The sequence below is a fragment of the Xiphophorus couchianus genome, chromosome 4 (assembly GCF_001444195.1).
Source record: "Xiphophorus couchianus chromosome 4, X_couchianus-1.0, whole genome shotgun sequence".
NCBI lineage: Eukaryota > Metazoa > Chordata > Actinopteri > Cyprinodontiformes > Poeciliidae > Xiphophorus > Xiphophorus couchianus.
In genome coordinates, this window is record NC_040231.1 from 1,720,386 (window position 1) to 1,745,065 (window position 24,680).

The 24,680-nt window shown below is 42.4% G+C and overlaps 1 protein-coding gene and 2 long non-coding RNA genes across 3 annotated transcripts; all 3 read right to left on the reverse strand.

The window, feature by feature from the left end:
* Positions 1 to 212: 212 nt before the first annotated feature.
* Positions 213 to 5,520, reverse strand: LOC114143773 (uncharacterized). The gene is made up of 4 exons (XR_003595313.1): positions 4,127 to 5,520; positions 3,694 to 3,830; positions 568 to 670; positions 213 to 465 (listed from the first exon to the last, which is right to left on the reverse strand). It is a non-coding gene; the product is annotated as an uncharacterized LOC114143773 (long non-coding RNA).
* Positions 5,521 to 6,066: 546 nt separating this feature from the next.
* LOC114143214 (uncharacterized) lies at positions 6,067 to 24,094 on the reverse strand. Its single transcript, XM_028015051.1, has 13 exons — positions 23,927 to 24,094; positions 21,358 to 21,554; positions 14,716 to 14,853; positions 14,503 to 14,614; positions 14,231 to 14,417; positions 13,570 to 13,711; positions 12,086 to 12,241; positions 10,996 to 11,051; positions 9,609 to 9,784; positions 9,126 to 9,526; positions 8,959 to 9,055; positions 7,482 to 7,713; positions 6,067 to 7,407 (listed from the first exon to the last, which is right to left on the reverse strand). The coding sequence occupies exons 1-13, from the start codon at positions 24,047 to 24,049 to the stop codon at positions 7,211 to 7,213; spliced, it is 2,214 nt and encodes a 737-aa protein (XP_027870852.1). The 5' UTR covers positions 24,050 to 24,094; the 3' UTR covers positions 6,067 to 7,210.
* Positions 20,687 to 21,330, reverse strand: LOC114143215 (uncharacterized). Its single transcript, XR_003595193.1, has 2 exons — positions 21,215 to 21,330; positions 20,687 to 20,873 (listed from the first exon to the last, which is right to left on the reverse strand). It is a non-coding gene; the product is annotated as an uncharacterized LOC114143215 (long non-coding RNA).
* Positions 24,095 to 24,680: the final 586 nt, after the last annotated feature.

Genomic DNA, 24,680 nt, shown 5'->3' on the forward strand with positions numbered 1-24,680 from the left:
TGTAGTAGTAAATCTGTACATAGAGTTGACAAATCATACTGTAACAATGTTTTTTTCCCTTAAAAAAAAAATAATGTCATAATGCAAGCAACAACTACAGACACCCAAACAGTTTTAACAGATTTAATTAACAGTAGAATGTGCTGGAGAACCTATGGAGGGGCGTCAATCTGCAACAGCAGGGGGAAACCGGGCCAGCGGAGGAGCTGCAAAGGGCGAACGGTTAAAGAGGGAAGTAATGAAGGGAATGACGGAGTAACCTGTTGGTGGCTTACAGTCTGCGAGTAGAGGTAAGCAGAGGAGAGGACATGGGGGTCCAACAGTTGGTGTGGTTTGGTGGTTTCCAGATGGAGGAGTTCCAGCAGGCGATTGAGGGCGTGACGCACCCAGGTGGCAAAGCCCAACGGAGCAGCAAGGATCAGATACTTCAGGTGAGTATGTCTCAGAGTGTTCAGCACGGGTTCACTGTAGAGGAAAGGACATATGAAAAGGAGTCAGAACAAGGACACTGGGAATACAGCACTGACAGCAAAACAGTACCACTGTAGAATCAGAACCATCTGGCACCTGCTTCTGGGAAGCCGCTCTTGTTTAAGGCAGATTGGTGGTGATGAGTCACAGCTGGATCCCATCAGCCTGCCACCCTGTGAAGGAGAAGAAAACCACTCCCCTGCAGAACCCAACAAATAACATACGTAGCTGATGTTTCACAATGACTGATTTATCAAAGTTTATTATCTTTAATATAAAATAATTAAGATTACATTAAAAGGAAATTATTTTTTTCTTTATATATTAAAATGACAAATGCATTGCATTAAATTATTGAGTTGTATAAACATGTTCCTGAATACTCTCCTGTAGGGGTGTGTGTGTGTGTGTGTGTGTGTGTGTGTGTGTGTGTGTGTGTGTGTGTGTGTGTGTGTGTGTGTGTAGGTGTGTGTGTGTGTGTGTGTTCATCAATGTCAGTATAAAGGAGATTTATCATAATCAGTTCTATCAAATGTAAACATTGTGCTGTTTATTCAGAAAAACCCCAAAACATATAAATATTGAATAAGAGGGGTCCTAGGATTGACCTTTGGGGTACAGCACATGTGACCTCTGACCTCTTTGTTGAGAAGTTTCCAATTTAAACAAAGAAATCCCTGATCTTTGTGTAAGACTTAGACTTAGACTTAGACTTGTACTTTATTGATCCCTTGGGAAGACTCCCTCAGGAAATTGAAGTTACCAGCAGCTCCCAGGCAAAAAACAAAGATAACACACAGTAAGCAAAAATGCAAAAGAATACAAAATTACAAATTAAATACTAAGGTACACACTAAATGTGAGTAACCAAAACCTTAAATTATGCAAGAAAAACCTTAAATTATGCAAGAAACAGAGAATAAGAATAAAGAATATAAGAATATAAATAAATATAAATACAACTCAAAAAAAATATAAGAATTTGGCGGATAGATTGACCAGTGATATTGTATTGCACTATGTGGTTTGACCTGATAAGTATGGAGACCTGATAAGTATGGATTCAAACCAGTTGAGCACTGGACCGGAGAGTCCGACCCAACTCTCCTGTTGATTCAGTAAAATGTCAAGGAAAACTTCATACATTGCAGAAATCCAAGAACCAAATGTTTCTTCTCTGAAATGTATTTCTTTAAATGCTAAATCTGTCTACTCAAATTAGAGCAGCAATAATAATAATATTGCTCAAGTTAAAGAAAAAAGTACAGTGAAGTAAAACTACTCTTATTAGCCTTTTTCCAAAAAAGTTACTCAAGTAAATTAAACCAGTACTACTCACTTTTGAACATAGACAACAAAATTAGTATCCTGTACTTGTTTACAAGCTTAATGTGAAATATTGTCACTAGTCATCCTTTATCCAACATTACTTGTATCCAACAGCATTACTCGACTCACTGGGTTAGTTTGGAGATAAAAACTGTCCAAGGTCTTTTGGACTTTTGCAGGTTTGCTGCCATGATTCTAACACAACCTTCGCCTGATTCCCCCGGACCTCCCAACGCCCGCTCATGCCACCGGGCCTGCCTTTGTTCAGTTCTTGATTCTTGCATTATGCTGCTTGCATGTTGTTCTCTTTGTGCCATAAACTGTAAGTGTTTTGCTTCATCATTGAGCAAATTTTACTTTACCTCTGCATCAGGGCTTCCCCCAATAATTTGCCAACCAAAGATCTCCTCACAGTCTTTTGTTTTTTTAATTTTGCCTTGAATAGCTGGACTTAAATCAAACATTGTACTTTTGTAGCCTTCAGAGTGAAACTATGCTACAGCAAGGAAATATGTTTTCTCTTCTAACGAAGGCAAACAAATATGGAGGAAGTTCTTTGCTGTTCTTACTGGAAGCTGGGTGTGTCTGATGCTATCGTCATGTTTTATGACAGACACCACAGGTATGTGCTCCTCTACTGTGAAACCAGTTGATCAAGCTGTCAGGGATTATTTAGCAGAAGGAAAGATGAGGCTGAAAATGCTTCTGCACACAACAAAGTTTAAGTTTGTTTTCTGGAAATGTGTTTTGTTCCTGCTTTGAACCCTAACCCTCCGGTATAAATACTACTATTTAAATCATGGGTGGGCATCTCCAGGCCTGGAGGGCCTAAAAGTCTCCTGCAACCTTTAGATGTGTCTCTACTTCAACACACCTGAGTCAAATAATGAGGTCATTAGCAGGACTCTGGAGAACCTGACTGCACTGAGGAGGAGATTCAGCTGTTGGATTCAAGCGTGTTGGACCAGGGAGACGTCTAAGAGTTGCAGGATACTGGACCTCCAGGACCAGGATCGCTCACTCCTGGCTTAATTGAACATTCATAAAATAATTCAGTAAACAACCTGCACCCATTGTGTGGATGACACTGTAATTTTTTTTATCCTAAAATGTTTACTTTCACTATCATAGTCCTGAGTTGAACTATTGTTCTTTGATTTGATTTCACCGACATTAAGTGAACCAACCACATTTCTTCCTCAATGACCTACTTTCCTTCCAGTTATTAATAATGGGTTAGAAAGTTCATAACAAAGATTTATTGGTGTGTCGGCTTAGAAACAATTTAAAACCATATAGAAAAAGTGACAACAATGTATTTTTAAGAATGAAACTAGTTGATAATTGCCTCGAGAAATGGCTCAGTAATTATACCAAAAATCTCTGAACTTTGAGAAAATTTTAATTATATCAACACATTTTTATGTTGCATTAATTTATTGAAGAAGCTTGGAGTTTTGTGTGGTGTAGAATAAATAATAATAAATCAGAGCACGATAGCTGTAAAGAAGCTTAGCTTAAAGAGTATCAGATCTGGATTAGTCAGTCTCAGAGGTTGGCTGAGGTTAGTATTTAGATCTGGCTCCTCTTGATTGGTCGACGACGGCTCCACAGGCGAACAGGCAGCCGACGATGAAGACCAGTTCAGGCCCAAACTCAGGCCAGGACAAGATGCTGAAATTTATAAAAACAGAGGAACGTATGATAAATCACATTAAAACATAATTATTTTTGCACAAAATCATAAACGCCCTTTGCAGGTCAATTTTGGTGCACATTTCTTACCACATTAATTTTTTTACAGAAAATAACTGACATCTGTTAAAATAACAATGGAAAAAAAACACTAAATAACCTGAACAACACTGAGGATTATAACACCTGCATGCCCACCTTTAGTGCCAGAGGTCCCTGGGAAATGGAGTGGCTGTTAGTTTGAGAAGGAGCTTCCCTTGGTTGGTGCATCCCTGAGAACACCGAGTACCAGGAACGGCGTTCTCACACAGGAGAACCGAGCAGGTGATGCAGACCTGCAGACACACGGAGAAGAAATGTGATTACTTTTCAATGAAGAATGCAAGTGCATTTAAAACTTGAATACATTTTATGTATTATCATTAAATAAAATGCATTAATTGATATAGCTCATGAGAAAGTTGATAATAATGAAAACATAAAAAGATTGGGTCCTAAAGGGTAATTACCAAATAAGCCATGCATTGAGTAACCTTTAAAAAAAAGTTATGCCACTGATAAAAGGTTTGTTTGTGGAAAAAGAAGTTAAACTACGAGCAGGTAGAGATTTAGCCATGCAGAAGAGCCAAACCTTTAGTTTAGTTTTACGGCTGCAGGTTTGAGCTGCTGGACTCTCCACTCAGGGTGATCTAAACTAGAAATCTTTGTTCTCTGTACGGGTTTTCAATGGTGGTGTAGCTGATGCGGGAGTTGGGGTTTCCGTAGGGAGTCGCCCTGCAGGCCTGGACGACGTGGCCTCCATCTGCATGAAGTGTGGGAATCTGTTTGAAATATTAAAAGAATACAGGAATGGATATGATTTAATTTTTAATTTACACAGATGGCGGGCATTCAGTCAAAGCAAGAAAAGAAGAATTTATTATAAATATAAGCTTTTACATCCTGGAAAAACTTAGAGGCTTTCATAATGGCTGTTTGAATTAAAGTTAACTCAGTTTATTTATTTATTTGTGATTTTAAATTGTAGGAATTTTATCTCCACCTCTAGTTTTTCCTTAATTCTTTATTTTTTTGCTCATGTTTATCCTTGTTTAATTTTTGTCTGTTTTGTATTTTTGTTTGTTTGTTTTCTTTGTTTTTATGTTAAGTAAAACATTTTTTGTTGCCTTTTGCATGAAGAGGCTTAAAGAAAAAGATAGTTTTACAGTATTCCATTTTCTGTTACGTTTGAAACAGAAAATGTTCAAATTAAATGTTATAGGGCCTTTAAACCTGACAAAAATATTCGCTTTAAGTGACGATGTGTCGCAATGAGCAGCTACACAGAAAGTACTCTGACCTCCAGCGCCCCCTGGTGTTGTGGCTGCAGATTGTCATGAGTACATGAGTTTCTTTAGTTTTAACTGAATTTTAAACAGAACATTTAATTTGTTTTAGTTTGTAATACAAGGCTCACCTTTGCTTCTAGGCATTTAGAGAACATATAAGTTCAAAACAGAAGTTTTTGTAGGTCAAATAAATAAGACCTTTGACTGAGTTGATCGTCTGAATTTGATTTAAAAAATAACTAAATTTGTTTGGCTAAATTTTATGCTGCAGGAAATCCTGTTTATTTCCAGTTTAATGGCGCCGCATTTGATTTGTAAGGAAAGTTGCATGTGTTTAGTTTGCAGATTTGAGTTAGTGAAAGATTAAGTAAATCTCTTATTTCTTATCGAATTGCTTTTGGTGGAGGCAGGCAGGGTGACAGCCTTACTGTTACCCTGTAGGGGGGAAACAGTAAGGCTTGTAATTACTGGAGGAAACTCGATGTAAGAGCTTCAGTGATGACAATTAACAGCAATAATTCATGTTATTTATTGTCATAACAGAAAAAAATGGAGCTTCATTTTTTTTAGACTCATATTTCCAGAATATTATTTATTCATTGTTTTAATTAGAAAGATAAACCTTCTGCTAACAATCTACATATTTTATTTACACACTAAATATTTGATTTATTTAGTTTGAAATGGGAATATTTAGTTCTAAGCTAGCTGTTTAATTTAAAGCTAAATATCCTTTACAGCCTTTAATCTAAATATTTAGCTTAGTAATTACATATTCAGATTGAAACTGACATTTTGAATGAACAACATGGTGAAAATTAACCACCATTTTTTCTTCCTTTATGACAGAAAATTTAACACCAAATTATTGCTGTTCATTTGTGATAGTTTAGCTTCACGGATGGAATCCCATACATCTTTTTGTTAGTAAATGAAAAATTAAAAGTTAAAAACAGCTTTTGATTTTTCATAAGTAAATGGATTTATGTAGTATTTTTGGGCAGTACTTTTTATCATACTTCCACTGAAGCCACATCCACACTTACAAATATAAATTTCAACAAAACCTGATCAGATATTGTCGCTCAGACTTTTTGAGTCGCTCGGTAGAATCTGTTCAGATCATCAGGTTGGGATTCCTTCTCTCTCCAAACGTCCAAATAATCTCATCAAAAGCCTCAATGTTGTCAGAATTACAATTCAACTGAATTAGAAACATGAAATAAGCGATAAACACTCCACACAGGCTCCCATAAGCTTTTTATTACATAACCAATGAATGTATACATAACACCCTTCTCTTTTTACTGTAGGAAAAATATTAATATTTGTCTTAATAACATGAACTCCCTTAAAATGCTGAATTTAGTTTCCCTAACCAGACAACCCTAATCAGGACATAAAAACATTTGGAGGTGTTTATGAGAAAAGGACAGTAGCATGAAGGCATCCAGCTCAATGTGTTTCAGGTGCAGCATTGCTGCAGGCGAAGTGGAACCGGGTCCAAGATCCAATCAGATGGTTCTTCTCACACTCAGCATCTGAAAACAGCTGATTCTTTCTCATCTGTCGACTTGTTGGATCATTTCTGCTGAAAAGAAAACCGTGACCTGGAAATCTGAAGCATCGAAAGCAATTTTAGCTCAGAAGTTCCTCTAAAATATTGTTCGCAAAGCAAGATAAGGTTTGATTTGACTGATTAAAACTCCCAAATTATTATATCAGATTTAGATAACATATCATAATTCTGCCTGCATGACGAAAAGGAAAAATGAATTAAAGGAGACACATTACTGAAACCTGATAGTCTCAAAAAACAAGCTTTAATTTTTGTTCTGAGGCTTCACAGATCTAAGTGATCAGCTTAAATCTGGAGTTTAGATTGAGTTGGAGCTAATCGGCCATTTTGGATAATGACTGAAATACAGTTTGATTGTTTGGCTAAAATAAACTGGATCTGATCAGAAAACATGTTTTTATTTGATACAAACGAATTCTGGGCTGGTCTAAAAACGACAAGAAGCAAAATTAAATCCTTTTTTTCCTGGTGAGGAATAAAATGTTAAATGCTGAGTGAAAAAAACATGAAATAAACAAACTTCTGATTGTTGCATCGCCTGTCTTTTTGGATAGTAATGACCCAGTTACTGATAACTTACTGGGTAATATTTCTGTACTTAGAAACAAAATATGTTAATTGGCTCTAAAAAGTGGTTTGGATTGAAACTTTTCACTGTTTTTTGTAAAACCAGGTGAAAAAAAGAAAATAACTGAGTTCTGATTCTGACCAAACTGATCTCAGACCTGTGGTTTGGGTAAAAAAAGATGGTTTAGTTTGTCTCCTTTAATTCATCTGTTTTCCAGAGACTGTCAGGGAGGCGTCGCGTTTATTTCTCAAACTCGTCTTCAATGAGAAAGTTGAGCTCTTCAGCTCTCCTCTTCCTGCTGAAGTAGCGGACCACCACGGCCAGCAGAACCAGCGACAGGACGAAGCCGCTGCCGAACACCACCGTGGTGATGCTGGAGGAAAACATCTCCCTGAACCTCCAGGTTTCTCCGTCCGATCTGGTTTCTGGAACAACTCCTGGAGAATGTCAGGAAAATGGTCAGTTTTTACTCAAACAGGAAACCCGACCGTCGGGTCGCTCGGACTCTAACCTTCAGGAGCCGTGTCACTTTTCGGAGCTGCATCTATGTTCTTGTGCTCCGCATGTGAACTGGGACCAGCCGGCCCAACCACTTGCAGAGGACCCTGGGTAATGTAGTGCCCTGTGGTCTCCATGCTCAGGCCTCGTCTGCGCCGGCGGGGCGCCTCGCTCAGACATCCCTGCGCACATCGGGAAAAGGGATTCCCAGGCTCGCACAGGATGACGTTGCAGATGATGTAAACCTGAGGTGGAATGTGAAGAACGGGAAACAAAAACAAGGATTTCCTTTAATGTTGACCAAAGGACCTCTGGTGTTTGATCTGGAAGACGTTTGGTTGTCCTGTTGGTCCTCCCTGATGCCTCTCTCAGGAGGATCTAGAAATATCTTGATGTGATTCATAGTTTACATTTATAGTTTAATAGGATCAGAACCAAACATCTCCAGCAGCTACATGCCTCACAATAAAAGCTTTTTATTTATAACTTAATTGGTTCAAATCTTACCTAAAGAACAGAGACTTCTTTGTGTCAAAAGGAGCGAGCAAAAGTCACATGTGGAGTACCACAAGGCTCAATCCGACAACCCCTCATATTCAGTATCTACAAGCTCTACGTTATGATGTCACCAGGTGACTCTGAACGGATCCGCCTGGGTGTAGTAAAAGACTCAAACCTGAACCTTCAGAGACACATAAAGACGGTTAAAAAGTCGGCCTTCTGTCGCCTGAAGAACATTTCCAGGAGTAAAAGGCTGAAGTCCCAGTAAGATCTGGAGAAACTCATCCTGCTGCAGCTCAGAGAACAGACTTTAAAATACCGTTATCAGTTTATAAACCACTGAACGGCTTAAAGATCTGCTATCAACCTTCCTGACCACTCAGGTCTTCTGGTTCTGGTTCTGCTCTGTATCCAGAACCAGAACCAAACATGGAGAAACAGCATTCAGCTTCTATGTACCACAAATCTGGATCAAACTTCCATAAAACTGAAGAACAGAAATCTAGAATAAAAACCCGCCCGTTTAGAGTTGCCCCTGATTCATAATAACTGGAACTCAGAACAACATATTTGACATGTTTTGATGGTTTTGATGACTGTCTGTTGTTTTTATGACGTTTGAACTGTCTTCACTAACTAATCCTTTCCACTCCAGTAAGCTTGTTTGGGATGAATGTCCAGCTAGCATGTAGAATCTCTTGAGGACGATAAGTTGGCGTCAGCTTTCAGACGTTTATCTGATTAATCACAGCGTGGATGGATTAAATTTGACAGGAATACCTTTGGGTCAAATAGGATTGTAGTAGACAGTGAGATGAAGGTTGAATTGCTTGGCCACAGTGTCAAAAATGAAGTGACATTCACCACGTGACCTCCCTCATGATGAGGGAGCATCATGGAGGGTTTTCCATGAAGAGGATGGATTACTAAGGAGAACAAAATTCCAGTGGCTAGATGGTAAAAGTTTTGAAAGCTCTGGTTTGTCCTACCTGGTCATAATCTCCGTTGAATTTAAAGGCTTGGATCTCAAAGTTGAAGTTCGTCTGGTTTGACGGGTGGATCTTAAACGTCTCGTCTTTGACACACCTGGAAGACAACAGATGAAAAACGTTTCTCTGAGCGTCTTCAGCGAGTGTTTCTGAGCAGCAGGACTCACCCGTTCTGGATGAGGTTGTAGTAGACGGGGTTGTCAGGGTTGTTGTCCGGAGTTGCTTTGCACGACTCGACAAACAAGGTGACGTTTGGCAGCTCCGACACGGCCTGGATGCCCATGTAAATCATCTGCAGCATCTTGACCTGCACCGGGTAGGCGTCGGGCGGCACCCTGCTGGTGAAGTTGCCGTTCTGGAATATCTCAAAGCTGTAGCCGAAGCTGCCAAAGCTGGACTCGGTGAAGATGTAGTCGGCATCGTGGAGGTTGTAGAAGTTGGAGATGCTGATGGTTTTGGGAAACTCGCAGTAGAAGTCAACCTTGACGTTGTTCCTCCGGATGATGATCTCGTTGGACTGCACGATGGAGTGGATCTCGTTCTTAAAGACGATGTAGTCTCCTTTGTCCTGTTTTCAGGTGAAAGATCAGAGTGAAATAGTGAACCGGCAGAGAGGAGTCGGGCTGAGGTCGTTCTGATTTATTCCACACCTCCAGCTTTGTGCCACAGGTGGTGAAGGACATGGTTCCCAGGATGTGGGTGCCGTTGCTGGTGAGCGTGCACGACGGGTCTCTGAGTGACAGAAACGCCTCACTGATGTCTGGCATGGAGGCTTTCTCCAAGGCCACTGTCATCTTGTTGGGCAAGCAGGTAACAGAGGCTCTGCCTGGAAATCACAGGAATAATATAATTATTAGGAATGTCACAATAAGCAATTAACCACATGATAAATTAAAATAAGCTCAACAATTTCCGTTTGCATGATTTATTGTGTTTCTCGTTCTACCAAAAACTGGATGATGAAAGTCTTCAGTTTGGTGCTTTGGTCTCAACTGATTCCTTTCATTGAAGGACCGTTCTGTTTCCAGAGCCTTCATAATTCATTTTATTTGTTGTTTCTGTTGTTTTGTTTAAATGCTTTTCAATTCCAGTGTTAAATGTTCACTAGAATTTAAATTGCATTAATCTTTGAGAATGTGTTCTTGCATTATTTTTCCATTACACTTAGAAATGGTCTCCAAACAACAACACAAGAGTTCTGGTGGAACGCAGACAGAACTCTGAGCTGTTTGTGTTTTGCAGCAGAAACATTGAACATCGAGTATTTATTAGATGAAGTGTACAAACTGGATGCAGGAATGGAAACAACTGCTGGGAGGAAGGATCTGTGGTAAAGCTGCTTTGTGCACCTCTGATGCAGCAACATGTCACTGATCAAGTTCACTTTAATTTAAGGTAAAGTGTTTGGACATTTTTAAATACTAAATGATCTCCTGCATCATTGGAATATTGATTATATCATATTTTCTTTGCGTTCTGCTCTCTCAGCTCACCACATTGGTGCTAACACTGCTAGCGCGGCTAAATATGTGTTTTACACAAATTCATTGTCAAAATAATAACAGTGTAAAACTTTGCAGCAAAATGTTTAAGCAGAAGGTAAAATAAGGATGACAGAAGAGATGTGATAAATAAACGTTTAATAAAAACGTTTATGAGAACATTTGGTTCATCATGGCGGATTTTCACCTCTTTACCACTTCCTGCTTGAGCTCTCTATGAACTTCATTCATGGATGGATGGATGGATGGATGGATGGATGGATGGATGGATGGATGGATGGATCATCATATGATGGCTCCCTGCTATCCTTCTAGTTTATGTGTGTATGTTTTAGCCTTTCTCCCGTGTGTGTGTGTGTGTGTGTGGGCGTGTGTGTGTGTGTGTGTGTGTGGGCGTGTGTGTGTGTGTGCACGTGTGTGTGTGTGTGTGTGTGTGGGCGTGTGTGTGTGTGTGTGTGTGTGGGCGTGTGTGTGTGTGTGTGTGTGTAGGTGTGGGCGTGGGTGTGTGTGCAATGTTTTATTATTAGGAACGAACCTTGCATGACGGCGGAACGGCTCACCATAACAATGACACATCTCATCTCTGATTGGCTGTGGGATAAAAACAAAACAGGTTGGTGTCGTTATGAACCCAGTAAAATTAGATGACATCTAAATAACGTGGAAAAAATGAATTCTGCTTGGTGAGTTTGGACTTTTTGTTTGTTTCATTTTTGATGCCAAAGTTACAGCCATTGTTTTATAGCAGCTCCTCAGATTTCAGATCAACTTTGATCAAAATTATGACACTTTTTGTTTTATAAAACATTATGACTCGGCTGCAAACGGCCAACACTGATCAGCCTAAATCCAGTCACTGAATCAAATTTACTTTTTAGACACGGTCAAATTTTACCATTTAAATATCAGTTCAAGCTCCTGTTCTCTGTTTTTAATTTAATGCTTTATTTATTTATATTTGGAAATTATATTTTGAAAATTTGGCACCAAACTTTTTGGTTACAATTTCACATTTTATTGACCCTAATTTATTCTCTAACATTAATTTGTCTGCTGTCCAGTATTGGCATCATTTCCACAATAGACATGAGTGTTTAATTATTTTACAGTTTACTGCTCAGTACAGCAGCATATTGAATTATACTTTAATGTTTTCAACAATGACATATTAGAGCCAATGCAGATGGAAAAAAGGAGTAAATTTTCGTCAAAAAAAATTTAATTTTGAGATTAATTTCAAACATTTTGTATAAAACGTCTAGGAAATTTCTGAATTTGAAAAGGCAAACATTTCCAAGAAAAACTCTCAGAAGTCTTCTAACAAAAATTACAATTTCTGAGTTTGAAAAATGAAAAATTATCAGAAATCTCTAAGTTTTTTATTCTCCTTTTTTTCTATCTATAATGGTCCGAACACGCAGTTAGAAAAATTATAATCTTTTACAAAATATTCGCTATTAATTAGTGTTAACTGTGATTTTTATGCATATCCAAAGGTGTTTAAGGAACTAATTAGATTAAAATTGAATTAAAAATGATAAAACTCTCATCCTGAACGTCGTTTTCTGTGTTGAACAGCAGCTGAAGAGAAAACCAGGACGTTTCTGTGGAATGAAATTACTCACGTTATTGCCGTCTCTGCGGTGAAACAAACTGGGACGAGTTTGTTGGCGTCGCTTTCCTTCGGGGTCCAGCTCAGAGTGATCTCTGCTTTCCCGTCCGACCCGCTTCTGAACTTCTTGGTCACATTTTGGGGGCCGCTGACCTGGAAGTCCTGAATCCTTCAGAGGAGTAAACAGGACAGGTGTGTAACAGCATGGAGAGCAGGGCAGGTGTGTAACAGCATGCAGAGCAGGACAGGTGTGTAGCAGCATGTAGAGCAGGACAGGTGTGTAGCAGCATGCAGAGCAGGGCAGGTGTGTAACAGCATGCAGAGCAGGGCAGGTGTGTAACAGCATGCAGAGCAGGACAGGTGTGTAGCAGCATGTAGAGCAGGACAGGTGAGTAGCAGCATGGAGAGCAGGGCAGGTGTGTAACAGCATGCAGAGCAGGACAGGTGTGTAGCAGCATGTAGAGCAGGACAGGTGTGTAACAGCATGGAGAGCAGGGCAGGTGTGTAGCAGCATGCAGAGCAGGACAGGTGTGTAGCAGCATGCAGAGCAGGACAGGTGTGTAGCAGCATGTAGAGCAGGACAGGTGTGTAACAGCATGGAGAGCAGGGCAGGTGTGTAGCAGCATGCAGAGCAGGACAGGTGTGTAGCAGCATGCAGAGCAGGACAGGTGTGTAGCAGCATGTAGAGCAGGACAGGTGTGTAACAGCATGCAGAGCAGGACAGGTGTGTAACAGCATGGAGAGCAGGGCAGGTGTGTAGCAGCATGCAGAGCAGGACAGGTGTGTAGCAGCATGTAGAGCAGGACAGGTGTGTAGCAGCATGCAGAGCAGGGCAGGTGTGTAACAGCATGCAGAGCAGGACAGGTGTGTAGCAGCATGTAGAGCAGGACAGGTGTGTAGCAGCATGGAGAGCAGGGCAGGTGTGTAACAGCATGGAGAGCAGGGCAGGTGTGTAACAGCATGCAGAGCAGGACAGGTGTGTAGCAGCATGTAGAGCAGGGCAGGTGAGTAACAACATGCAGAGCAGGACAGGTGTGTAGCAGTATGTAGAGCAGGGCAGGTGAGTAACAACATGTAGAGCAGGACAGGTGAGTAACAACATGCAGAGCAGGACAGGTGAGTAACAACATGTAGAGCAGGACAGGTGAGTAGCAGCATGCAGAGCAGGGCAGGTGAGTAACAACATGTAGAGCAGGACAGGTGAGTAACAGCATGCAGAGCAGGACAGGTGAGTAACAACATGTAGAGCAGGACAGGTGAGTAACAACATGTAGAGCAGGACAGGTGAGTAACAGCATGTAGAGCAGGACAGGTGAGTAGCAGCATGTAGAGCAGGACAGGTGAGTAACAGCATGCAGAGCAGGACAGGTGTGTAGCAGCATGTAGAGCAGGACAGGTGAGTAACAGCATGCAGAGCAGGACAGGTGTGTAACAGCATGTAGAGCAGGACAGGTGAGTAGCAGCATGCAGGAATGTTGCCGGAAGCGGTGTCCATACGGCGCGTTCTGAGCCTGGGCCTCAGCGTAGAGCTGCAGCGTCTGACCCACGCTGGCGTGGAGAACGTCTCCGTGCGACAGCGTCCGGGACAGGAACATGGGCAGGAGGTCACCGACCACGCAGCTCGATATCGGAGGAAGGACTGAATCAAAAACACAGAAAAGATTTAATCCAAAGTGATAATTGAGTCAAAAACTAGAAAGCTAATTTCAATTTGTTTGATGTTATAAATGTAAGAAATGATTTAGATCAAATACGATTATATGGCCTTATCCAGTTTCTTCTGCTGTCATTTTTATTCAGCTTAAAGCCTTTCGTATAAAATGTTCTTTTATTTATTTAGAAATATTTATAAATAAATAAAAAAAACAATATAATATAGTATAATTATAATAATTTATATTTAATATAACCAGAGACTTTATTCAGCAAAGTGTATGTATTTATTTTATTTTATGTTCAAATGAATTGTCTTTAATCACTAGATAATTCATAAATACATTTAATAATGCATTTTGAGATGTGAAAACAAAAGAAACTCAGGAATATTTGTGAGAAATCAGTGATGTGTCATTTTTTCACAGCCTTTTTAAGTGGTTTATTTGGCTAAATGAAACGGAGACATTTGTCCAGCGGGTGAATTGATGAGAGGAAACCTCACCGTCCACCACGAACTGCAGCGTCAGCGTGCAGAGCGGAGGCTGGCTGCTGCTGGAGGCCTCCCGGGTCGCCGTACTTCCGTCTGCGTAAGTCAGCGTCACGTTTTTGGTGGAGAAATCCTCCACCGTCAGTTCAAAGACGTGTTGGCCAAGTTGGAGCTCACCTGAGCCTCTCAGCGTACAGGTACTCTGAAAATGACAGCTATAATCATCTGATGGTTCTATCTGTAAAACTCTTTACATGTATAAAATGCCGTGGAAAGGGCCAGATTACCTCATCCAGAGTGAAGTTTGCTGGGGCGCCTGAAGCGAAGCGGCATCTCACCGCGTCTCCTTCTGGATCATGAGCCAGAAGGCGGAGATGGGTGAAGCAGTTCTGAGAAACCCTGCAGGAACATTTTCATTTTCCCATCAGGTCAAAATCTGTACTTTTATGTCATATTTCACTAACAAGCCGTGTTAGATGAAAGCAGACGGTTTCCGGTACCGTAAGGAAGCCACCGTTGCGGTGCTGGGACAGTTGTTGATGCTGTAGGAGTCTGATCTGACTCCCAGGTCCAGCTGTGCGTGGCTCTCCCAGTTGGATTTGTGCTCCAGATTATTGTCCCAGCAGCAGCCGGAGTCTCTGAGAGTAAAAACCAGGATGTGAAAACATCATCATCATTCATCGTTTTAGATATACTGTATATTTTTAACGTTTTCATTTCTCCAAATAAAACCTGGAAAAATCCCAATTTTCTGCTCCAGTCACAGATAGTCACGTTACAACTGCCCCCTGGTGGCCAACATGGAGACAAACATTATTGTTTGTGTATTATGTATATTGGGCTAAAAAAGATTGCATTATATGAAATGAGATTATTTATGTAATATATCATATAAAACACATCAATATTTTCTGTTTATTTGCATAAAGTCAATTCCCTAAAGTTACTAAAACATTGATTGTATTATTATGATTTTTAGTAGTTTTGATTATTGCATATTAGACACATTTACATGCACTGACTGCAGCATCCTCAGTGCACAAAGAAGCGTTATCACAGATCCTTCCCCCTCAGCAGCTGTCAGAACATCACTGCACTCAAAAAACTCAAGTCATTCAAATTTAAATTATTGCAAATATTCTGTGGTTTTTATGCACCATCTACATTAACATATCGCATATGTTTTAATTCCTCTACTTAGTGACATAATTATTTTAAGCAGTGTATGCTGCCTTTGAAATAACTACACAGCTTTGTTTTCTAATCTTGTAAATTTGCCCATACAGTCTCTTATTCCTATTTTTCTGTTTTCATATTTATACCGTTGAATAAATTCACATCCTTCCATCTGCCTGTTACTTTGCTGCTTAGTTAAAAAGTAAAGGATATTTCTATCCTATTTAATTTCTACTGTCTTATACATATTTTTATATTAACCTGGAGTTTAAGTAAAATGATGGAGAATTAGACTAAGAAAAAAATAAATAATTATGAGAATAAAGCAAAATAATATGAGAGCTAAGTTGTGATGATATAAGAATAAACTTATAATATTACCAGAATAAAGTCACAATATTAGGAAAATGAAATAGTACCTTTATGATAACGTGAAAAATAAAACATTAAAAGAGGAATGTTGAGCATCTTCTGAAGTTAAACACTGAATCTTTTAATACATTTTAACGACTTTATCCTCACAACTTAAAAATAAAATCTCTTTTGGCCTTAATACTTAGCAGGAAAATGTTCTTTAACTTGAACAGTTTAAAGTGTGGTCAAGCTGAACATAATAATTTACCTTATACTAATGTAAACCATCTCCCACTAACACCAGTAATAATAACTGAGTCTTCTGAGAACAAAATGTTTCTCAGAAATTTTCAAAAGAAAGATTTGCATGACCTGAAAGCTTTCTGGTAAATCATAAATATGAGGAAGCATCAGCTATTATTCTCTGCCTTTGTTCTGCCAAAGCTGTCAGCCAGACAAAGACATTCAGGTGTTGATGTGACTCAGAGTTGAATGGAAACTCGGAGAGGGGCAACAATCCACCGCATTTTTCAGGGAGTGGCAACTTTAAACTCTTTGCTTTCTTCGAAATAGAAAGTACTCCTGGATCAGGGCACCTTCGTGTTTTCGTCTCTCTTTTCTCAAACCTCCAGTGGGTCAAAGAAGATGGCCGCTCTGCTGAGCCTGGTTCTGGTTCTGCTGGAGGTTTCTTCTTGTTAATGAGGAGTTTACCTTTCCACTGCCGCCACATGCATCCTCAGGATGAGGGATTGCTGCTAAATCAGCAGCTTGATGCAACAGAATGAAACCGATTTGAATAATAAACTGGACCTGATGTTTCCTAACGATGATCATATCAGATTAACGAATCTGGAATAAAATGCCTGCAGATGGCAAGTTGTGCATTTATACAATATGAATAAACTGAATGTAATCAAACTCACTCAGATTATAGGATACAGTTTGGATGTAGAGAGAAAACTCTTCCAACTCGGCCTTTAAGATGTCCTGTATTAAGTATTTAACATTTATTTTAATTTCATAACTGGTTGCATTGAGAGCTTAGCAGAAATATTCTCCATCTCCCCAAATCAGATTTACATTTTCTCTCAATATTAAGTTATTTTTGAAGCAGAATTGTAAATTATCAGGATTGCATTGTGTATTAATGACGCCTTATAAATAAATTTGCATTCCTCTTGCAATCTGAACGCTGCCCACACTGCAAACAGTTTACAGAAAATAAAAGTCTTATGTTAATAAAAGCCTCTCCTTGTTCTGCCACCTTATCGTGGTGGAGGGGTCTGAGGGCCCCAATGATCCTTGGAGCTGTACTCTCTGGGGCTTCATGCCCCTGGTAGGGTCACCAAGCCAGACAGGTCCTAGGTGAGGGACCAGACAAAGCGCAGCCCGAAGACCCCAATGATGAGAAACAACATTGGACTTGGTGTTCCCTCGCCCTGACGCGGGTCACCGGGGCCCCACTCTGGAGCCAGGCCTGGAGGGGGGCACGATGGTGAGCGCCTGGTGGCCGGGCTTTTACCCATGGAGCCCGGCCGGGCTCAGCCCGAAGAGGAAACATGGGTCCCCCCTCCCATGGGCCCACCGCCCATGAGAGGGGCCAAAGGGGTCGGGTGCATTGTGTGATGGGTGGAGGCCGAGGGAGGGGACCCTGGCGGTCCGATCCTCGGTTGCAGAAACTCTTGGGACGTGGAATGTCACCTCTCTGGTGGGGAAGGAGCCGGAGCTAGTGTGTGAGGTCGAGAGGTTCCGGCTAGAAATAGTCGGTCTCACCTCGACGCATGGCTCTGGTTCTGGAACCAGTCTCCTTGAGAGGGGCTGGACATACTTCCACTCTGGAGTTGCCCAAGGTGAGAGGCGTCGGGCAGGAGTGGGCATACTTGTTGCTCCCCATCTCGGTGCCTGTATGTTGGGGTTTACCCTGGTGAACGAGAGGGTAGCCTGTCTTGGACACTCGGGTGAAGAGAGGTGCGGAGCTGTCCACTGACCACTACCTGGTGGTGAGTTGGCTCCGGTGGTGGAGGAGGAAGTCGATCAGACCTGGCGGCCCAAACGTGTTGTGAGGGTCTGCTGGGAACGTCTGACGGAATCCCCTGTGAGACGGAGCTTTAACTCCCATCTCCAGCAGAACTTTGAACACATTCTTGGGGAAATGGGGAACATGGAGTCTGAGTGGACCATGTTTCGCGCCTCCATTGTCGAGGCAGCTTATCGGAGCTGTGGCCGCAAGGTTGTCGGTGCCTGCCGTGGCAGCAACCCTTGAACCCGTTGGTGGACACCTTCGGTGAGGGATGCCGTCAGGCTGAAGAAGGAGTCCTATTGGGCCTTTTTGGCCTGTGGGACTCCAGAAGCAGCTGATGGGTACTGGCGGGTGAAACGGCATGCAGCTTGGGTGGTTGCTGAGGCAAAAACTCGGGTGTGGGAGAAGTTTGGAGAGGCCATGGAGACTTCGAGGCGATTCTGGTCCACCATCCGGTGTCTCAGGAGGGGGAAGCGGTGCAGCACCAACACTGTTTATAGTGGGGATGGTGTGCTGCTGACCTCAACTCGGGATGTTGTGGCTCGGTGGGCAGAATACTTCGAAGACCTCCTCAATCCCACCAACATGCCTTCCATTGAGGAAGCGGAGCCTGGGGACTCTGGGTTGGGCTCTCCAATCTCTGGGGACGAGGTCACCGAGGTGGTTAAAAAGCTCCTCGGTGGCAGGGCCCCGGGGGTGGATGAGATCCGCCCGGAGTTCCTTAAGGCTCTGGATGTTGTAGGGTTGTGTTGGTTGACACGACTCTGCAATATTGCATGGACATCGGGGGCAGTTCCCCTGGACTGGCAGACTGGGGTGGTTAGGTTAGGTTAAACTTTATTAATCCCATAGGGAAATTGAGGTTATCTGGTGGTCCCCCTGTTCAAAAAAGGGGAGCAGAGGGTGTGCTCCAATTATATTTGGGTCACACTCTTAAGCCTCCCTGGCAAGGTCTATTCAGGGGTCCTGGAGAGGAGGGTCCGTCGGATAGTTGAACCTTAGAGATAGGGTGAGAAGCTCAGTCATCCGGGAGGGACTCAGAGTAGAGCCACTGCTCCTGAATGTTTCTTTCTTTGGGCGTGCTGTGGTGGCGCAGGGGGTTAGTACGCCCCACATTTGGAGGCCTTAGACCCGCGAACGTCACGGGTTTGACTCCCGGTCCCGACGACCTTTGCCGCATGTCCTCCTTCAAAAATGGTGCTGGCTCAGCTGGCTGCCTGCAGACGCAGCTCCTGTCGTGTGTGTGTTAATCTGTGTATAAAAAAAAAATTCTTGCTGTAACTGCGAAATAATTTCCCTGCTGGGATGAATAAAGTAATTCTTCTTCTTCTTCTTCACGTCGAGAGGAGCCAGTTGAGGCTCAGGCATCTGGTCAGGATGCCTCCTGGACGCCTCCCTGGTGAGGAGCTCAGGTCCCACCAGGGGAAGACCCAGGACACGCTGGAGGGACAATGTCTCTCGGCTGGCCTGGGAACGCCTTGGGATTCCCCCGGAGGAGCTGGAACAAGAGGCCGGGGAGGGAAGTCTGGGCCTCCCTTCTGAAGCTGCTACCCCCACGACCCGACCCCGGATAAGTGGATGGGGTCGGGTTGGATGGATGGATGGATGGATGGATGGATGGTTGGATGGGTGGATGGATGGACCTGGACCTGGACCTCATCTGGACCCCAACATTTCACACAGCAGCTACTGCAGCTGCACCACGATTATCAGGCAGCTTTATTTTGATTGAGTTTGGCTAAGAAAATCAGACTCTACATTAACCTCGAGCAAAGTTGGAACATTTTCTACATCTAATGAACTCAAACTACCAGCAACGTTCTGAAACAAATTCTGTTCTTCGCCAGCAATAAAGGCACACTCCAACACTTCAGTTTATTTCCTGATATTTATATACAGTGAACCCTCGTTTTTCGCGGGGGTTGGGTTCCAAAAAGAACCCTTGATCGGCGAAATCTGTGAAGTAGTTACCTTTATTTTTTTACAATTATTATACATCATAATTAAATACTCTATATTGAAACCAAAGAACAAAGCTTCTTTTCAGGCCTAAGCATTTTTTAAACAAATATAATGCTTTCTTACAAATAACTACAGTAAAACAATCATTTTAATCATCAATACGAAGAACAGTAGGACAAATTGTGACTGGCGTATTTCACTGATCCTCTGACTGTGACTCTGCTCTGGTGGCTTTTTCTCCTGAAGCCTGAGGTGCAGGTGAGTTTTTTCGGGAGAAGAACGTCGTTATCGGTAGTTGTTGTCGCTCTTTTTTCTTCTGGGCAAAAATATTTGCCAAAATTTGCCAAGCTGTATATTTAAATAACGTAACGTTATTGGCACACAGGTAGAGAAGAAGCGCGGAGACTGTTTAGCCAATCAGGACGCAGAACACAATGCACTGTGAAAGAAAACTGCACAAAAAATCCGCGAAACAGCGAGGTCGTGAAAGGTGAACCTCGTTATAGCGAGGGTTCACTGTATATCTATATCTTATTCAAAGTTTTGTTATTCTATTCTGTTATTAATGTGACAGATTATGTTGTAAAAATATTTAAGATAACAAAGACGTTGTTTAAAGTTGGGTTATAATGTTCCCAGTGTTTCCAGTTTTCCCATTTTGTTTCGTAGCTATGAAAAAAGAGCAAATAAAAGAAACTAAATATCATCAGAAACTCATATTCAGTTATGAAAGCAACAGAATTAACAGATAAGATTATAAACCTGTCTTTTGGGACATCAAGAAGCTGTAAAATGTAAATAATAATAAATCTGATGTGGATTAAAACTATATTATAGACACTTTAATTCATTTAAACATTTATTTATCTACTGATGTTGGATCAGCCAATTATATTTTCTGAATTTTCACTTTCAATGCAGAGCATATAAAATAGTCAGGCTGTGCATTTCTACTGTCTTTTTTATTTCATTTTGTTTATTGTATTTTATTTTTAAGTCACTGCAGCAGCCGCCCCTCAGCAGTTGGTGCCCTGGGCAACAGCCGTTATGTCAGCTAACCTGCTGTCACCGATTTCTGCAGGAAACCGAAACATGCAGAACACCGAAGACTATAAACCTGGATCAGAGAACTGGCCAGTCCTGGTTCTGGTTGGTCAGTTTTTGTTCCAGTTGGTCAGTCCTGGTTCTGGTCGGTCAGTTCTGGTTCCAGTTGGTCAGTCCTGGTTCTGGTCGGTCAGTCCTGGTTCTGGTTGGTCAGTGCTGGTTCTGGTTGGTCAGTTCTGGTTCTGGTTGGTCAGTTTTTGTTCCAGTTCGTCAATCCTGGTTTTGGCTGGTCAGTCCTGGTTCTGGTCGGTCAGTCCTGGTTCTGGTCAGTCAGTCCTGGTTCTGGTCGGTCAGTCCTGGTTCTGGTCGGTCAGTTCTGGCTCTGGTCGGTCAGTTTTTGTTCCAGTTGGTCAGTCCTGGTTCTGGTCGGTCAGTCCTGGTACTGGTTGGTCAGTCCTGGTTCTGGTCGGTCAGTTTTTGTTCCAGTTGGTCAGTCCTGGTTCTGGTTGGTCAGTCCTGGTTCTGGTCGGTCAGTCCCGGTTCTGGTTGGCCAGTTCTGGTTCTGGTTGGTGAGATCTTGACTCACCTCAGGATGAAACTCGTCCCATTGGGCTGGAAGGTTGCTGTTGTGTGCTCTTCAACCTGGCACCATCTGCCCAAAGAGTCCTGGTCCGTTTGGACCACAGCTGACCGGTCCAGGTCCGTACACACCCCACCATCACAGAGCAGAGTGGACTGGTTCTGACAGCTGTTTCTGCCGTTTTGTCGGTGGTAGAAAGTCACCTGCAGGGTTCGAAAAACATAAACTAAACATCCAGGTGTTTCTGGAAAACTTGAAACTCGTCTCCAGATTTCTTTCTTAGGACTTTTGTTGCATTTTCACTCAGTTTTATCCCAATAAATTAGATATTTAGGTTGTTTGTTACCAGTCTATTCAGATAAATCTATGATTTATCTGATGGCGTCCCTGGACGTGTCCTGAAAGACTGCGCCGATCAGCTGGCTGGAGTCTTCACCAGGATCTTCAACCAGTCCCTAGCCCTGTCTACAGTCCCATCCTGCCTGAAATCTTCCACCATAGTCCCCATACCCAAGAAACCTCACATCTCCTGCCTCAACGACTACCGGCCAGTGGCACTAACCCCTGTGGTGACGAAGTGTTTTGAAAAGCTGGTCCGGGGTCACATCACAGTACTTCTCCCTCCTGGCTTTGACCACCACCAGTTCGCCTACAGAGCCAACAGATCCACAGAGGACGCTGTGATCACGGCCCTCCATGCTGCTCTGTCACATCTGGAGCAGCAGGGCAGCTATGTGCGGATGCTCTTTGTAGACTACAGCTCTGCTTTTAATACCATCCTCCCTCACAGACTGGTGGACAAACTGGGGGACCTGGGCCTCCCTCACTCCACCTGCATGTGGATCCTGAGCTTCCTGACCAACCGACAGCAGAGAGTTAGAGTGGGAAAACATACATCCACTGCCCTCAGCCTTAGTACTGGCTCTCCACAGGGCTGTGTGCTGAGCCCCCTGCTCTATTGTCTGTACACATACGACTGCACCTCTGCCCACCACAGCAACACCATCATCAAGTTTGCTGATGACACCACAGTGGTGGGGCTCATCTCAGGAGGCGACGAGTCCGCCTACAGGGGAGAGGTGGAGCGGCTGTTGGTGTGGTGCAGGGAGAACAATCTGCTCCTCAACAACTCAAAGACTACAGAACTCATAATAGATTACAGGAGGAATAAAACGGACATTACACCACTAACCATTGGGGGAAAATGTGTGGAGAGGGTAGCTGATTTCCGTTTCCTGGGGGTCCACATTGAGCAGGGCCTCACATGGAACATGAACACCTTGGAGCTGATAAAAAAGGCCCAGCAAAGACTGAACTTCCTGAGGGTTCTCAGGAGGAACAGCATCAAGGAGAAGCTGCTGGTGTCCTTCTACAAGTGCTCCATAGAGAGCATACTGACCTACTGTATCTGCGTCTGGTATAACAGCAGCACTACGGCTCAAAGGAAAGCTCTCCAAAAGGTTGTGAATACAGCCCAAAAAATCATTGGCTGCCCTCTCCCCTCACTGGAGGACCTGCACAGCGACCGCTGTCTAAGAAAAGCACAACACATCACAAAGGACACTTCTCACCCCGGACCTTCTCTGTTCACACTGCTGCCTTCAGGCAGAAGATACAGAGCAACCAGAACCAACCGTCTCAGAGACAGTTCTTACCCGACAGCAATAACAAAACTAAATGCAATCAAAAACAACCATTAATCATCATGAATGATGTGAGAATGTGGCTGTTCTGATTTATTTTTTCCAGTTGTTTGTTGATTCTTGCGTTGTGTGTGAATTGTGAGACAGTTATTTTTTGGTTTTGGGCATGTGCACCGACTGATGGCACCTTTTAAATTTCGTTGTTCTTGTGACAATGACAATAAAGATTTATCTCTGAAAATATGAAAATGTCAGACATCCAGAAAATATGATTTATGATGCAACTGCCGGGTCCTGGCGCGGGTCTTTTCTGGGTTTGCCCTTTTTTAAGCATCATCAGTCAAAATAGGTCAGACTAAACGGGTTCAGCTGAGGAACAATGAGGTTTAGGAACTGAAAGTGAATGAAAAAACAAGTCCAGAGAAAATCTTTAGAAAACATTCAGAAAACTGATAAGTGTAAAAGATTATCAGAATGAAAGTGAAGAGAAACGGGAGTTTGATCAACAATCATAATATTTACTTTAGATTTACATCAGAGGTTGTAAAAGACAAATTATTTGACCTGGAAGTAACTTCAGTTTTTCTTCAGTTTAGGTTTTATCTCGACAGGTTGAATAAGATTCAAAGACATTTCCTTGACATAAGTCATTAGATGCTTTGACAGCAGGTATGGGTGACACGCAGGTGTTCAGCGTGCCAAAAATCACTCCCTTTGTTTATTTCCGTTTCTTTACTTGACGTGGCCGTTTCGTTTCTCAGGTTAGGAAACAGAATGTAGTATCTCCAACAAACTCAAACTTCAATTGTGACACAAAATTTTTTATGATTTGTTTTAGTCCTGGCTAATGAAGCTTCAGGATTTATTCCTGCCTTCAGTTTGATAGAACATTCAGAATCTGAACCAGCTCTGTGTTTAGTGATGTTCTGTACCTTGTAAGTCCCATCTGCGTTGCTCTGCAGCGGCGCCAGGCTGATGCTGTCTCCATAAAAGCTGCTCGCTGAGCTCGTCCCCAGCAGGGCCACCAGCAGCAGCGCAGTTGCTCCTGCCTCCATGATGCCTCTCCAGTCGGATCTGTTGGTGCCAGAGCCCAGCCCGAGACTTTCAGCGCCGCAGACGCAGGAGACAGGAGGCAGGAGGCGGTTCCCTCCGAGTTCATCCAACAGGTCTGACTGGATCTGAGCTCACTTCAAACCTTTGAAGTGTCACTGACGTGGCAAAACGTTTTACAGCTGGGAGATGTAATTAACTGAGCCTAAAGTTTCACTCTGCAGGTCCATGGGAAAAATATTCACTCTTTTCTGCTTTCTTTCATGATTCACACCTGTTTAAAGTCATTTTGGAGAATTTCAATGCCCAGACTTTGACTAGGCCACTCAGATGGAGCCTTACTAGTGTGTTCTGGACCAACAAAGTTTAATGTTAAGGTTACAAACTGGAACATTCACCATGGCTTAGGGCATGCTGTGCTGCTGTTTGAAAACTTTTAGCCTACTTCATGTTGTCAGGCTGGTTCTGTTTCATTTATTTATTGACTCTATAGATCCGGCAGTAATCAGGCCAGAGTGTGATCAGTGAAATAAACATAAAGAAACAGCTTTCAGTTTCTATGCACCACAGATCTGGAACAAACTTTCAGAAAACTGCAAAACTGCGGAAACCCTGAGTTCCTTTAAATCAAAGCTA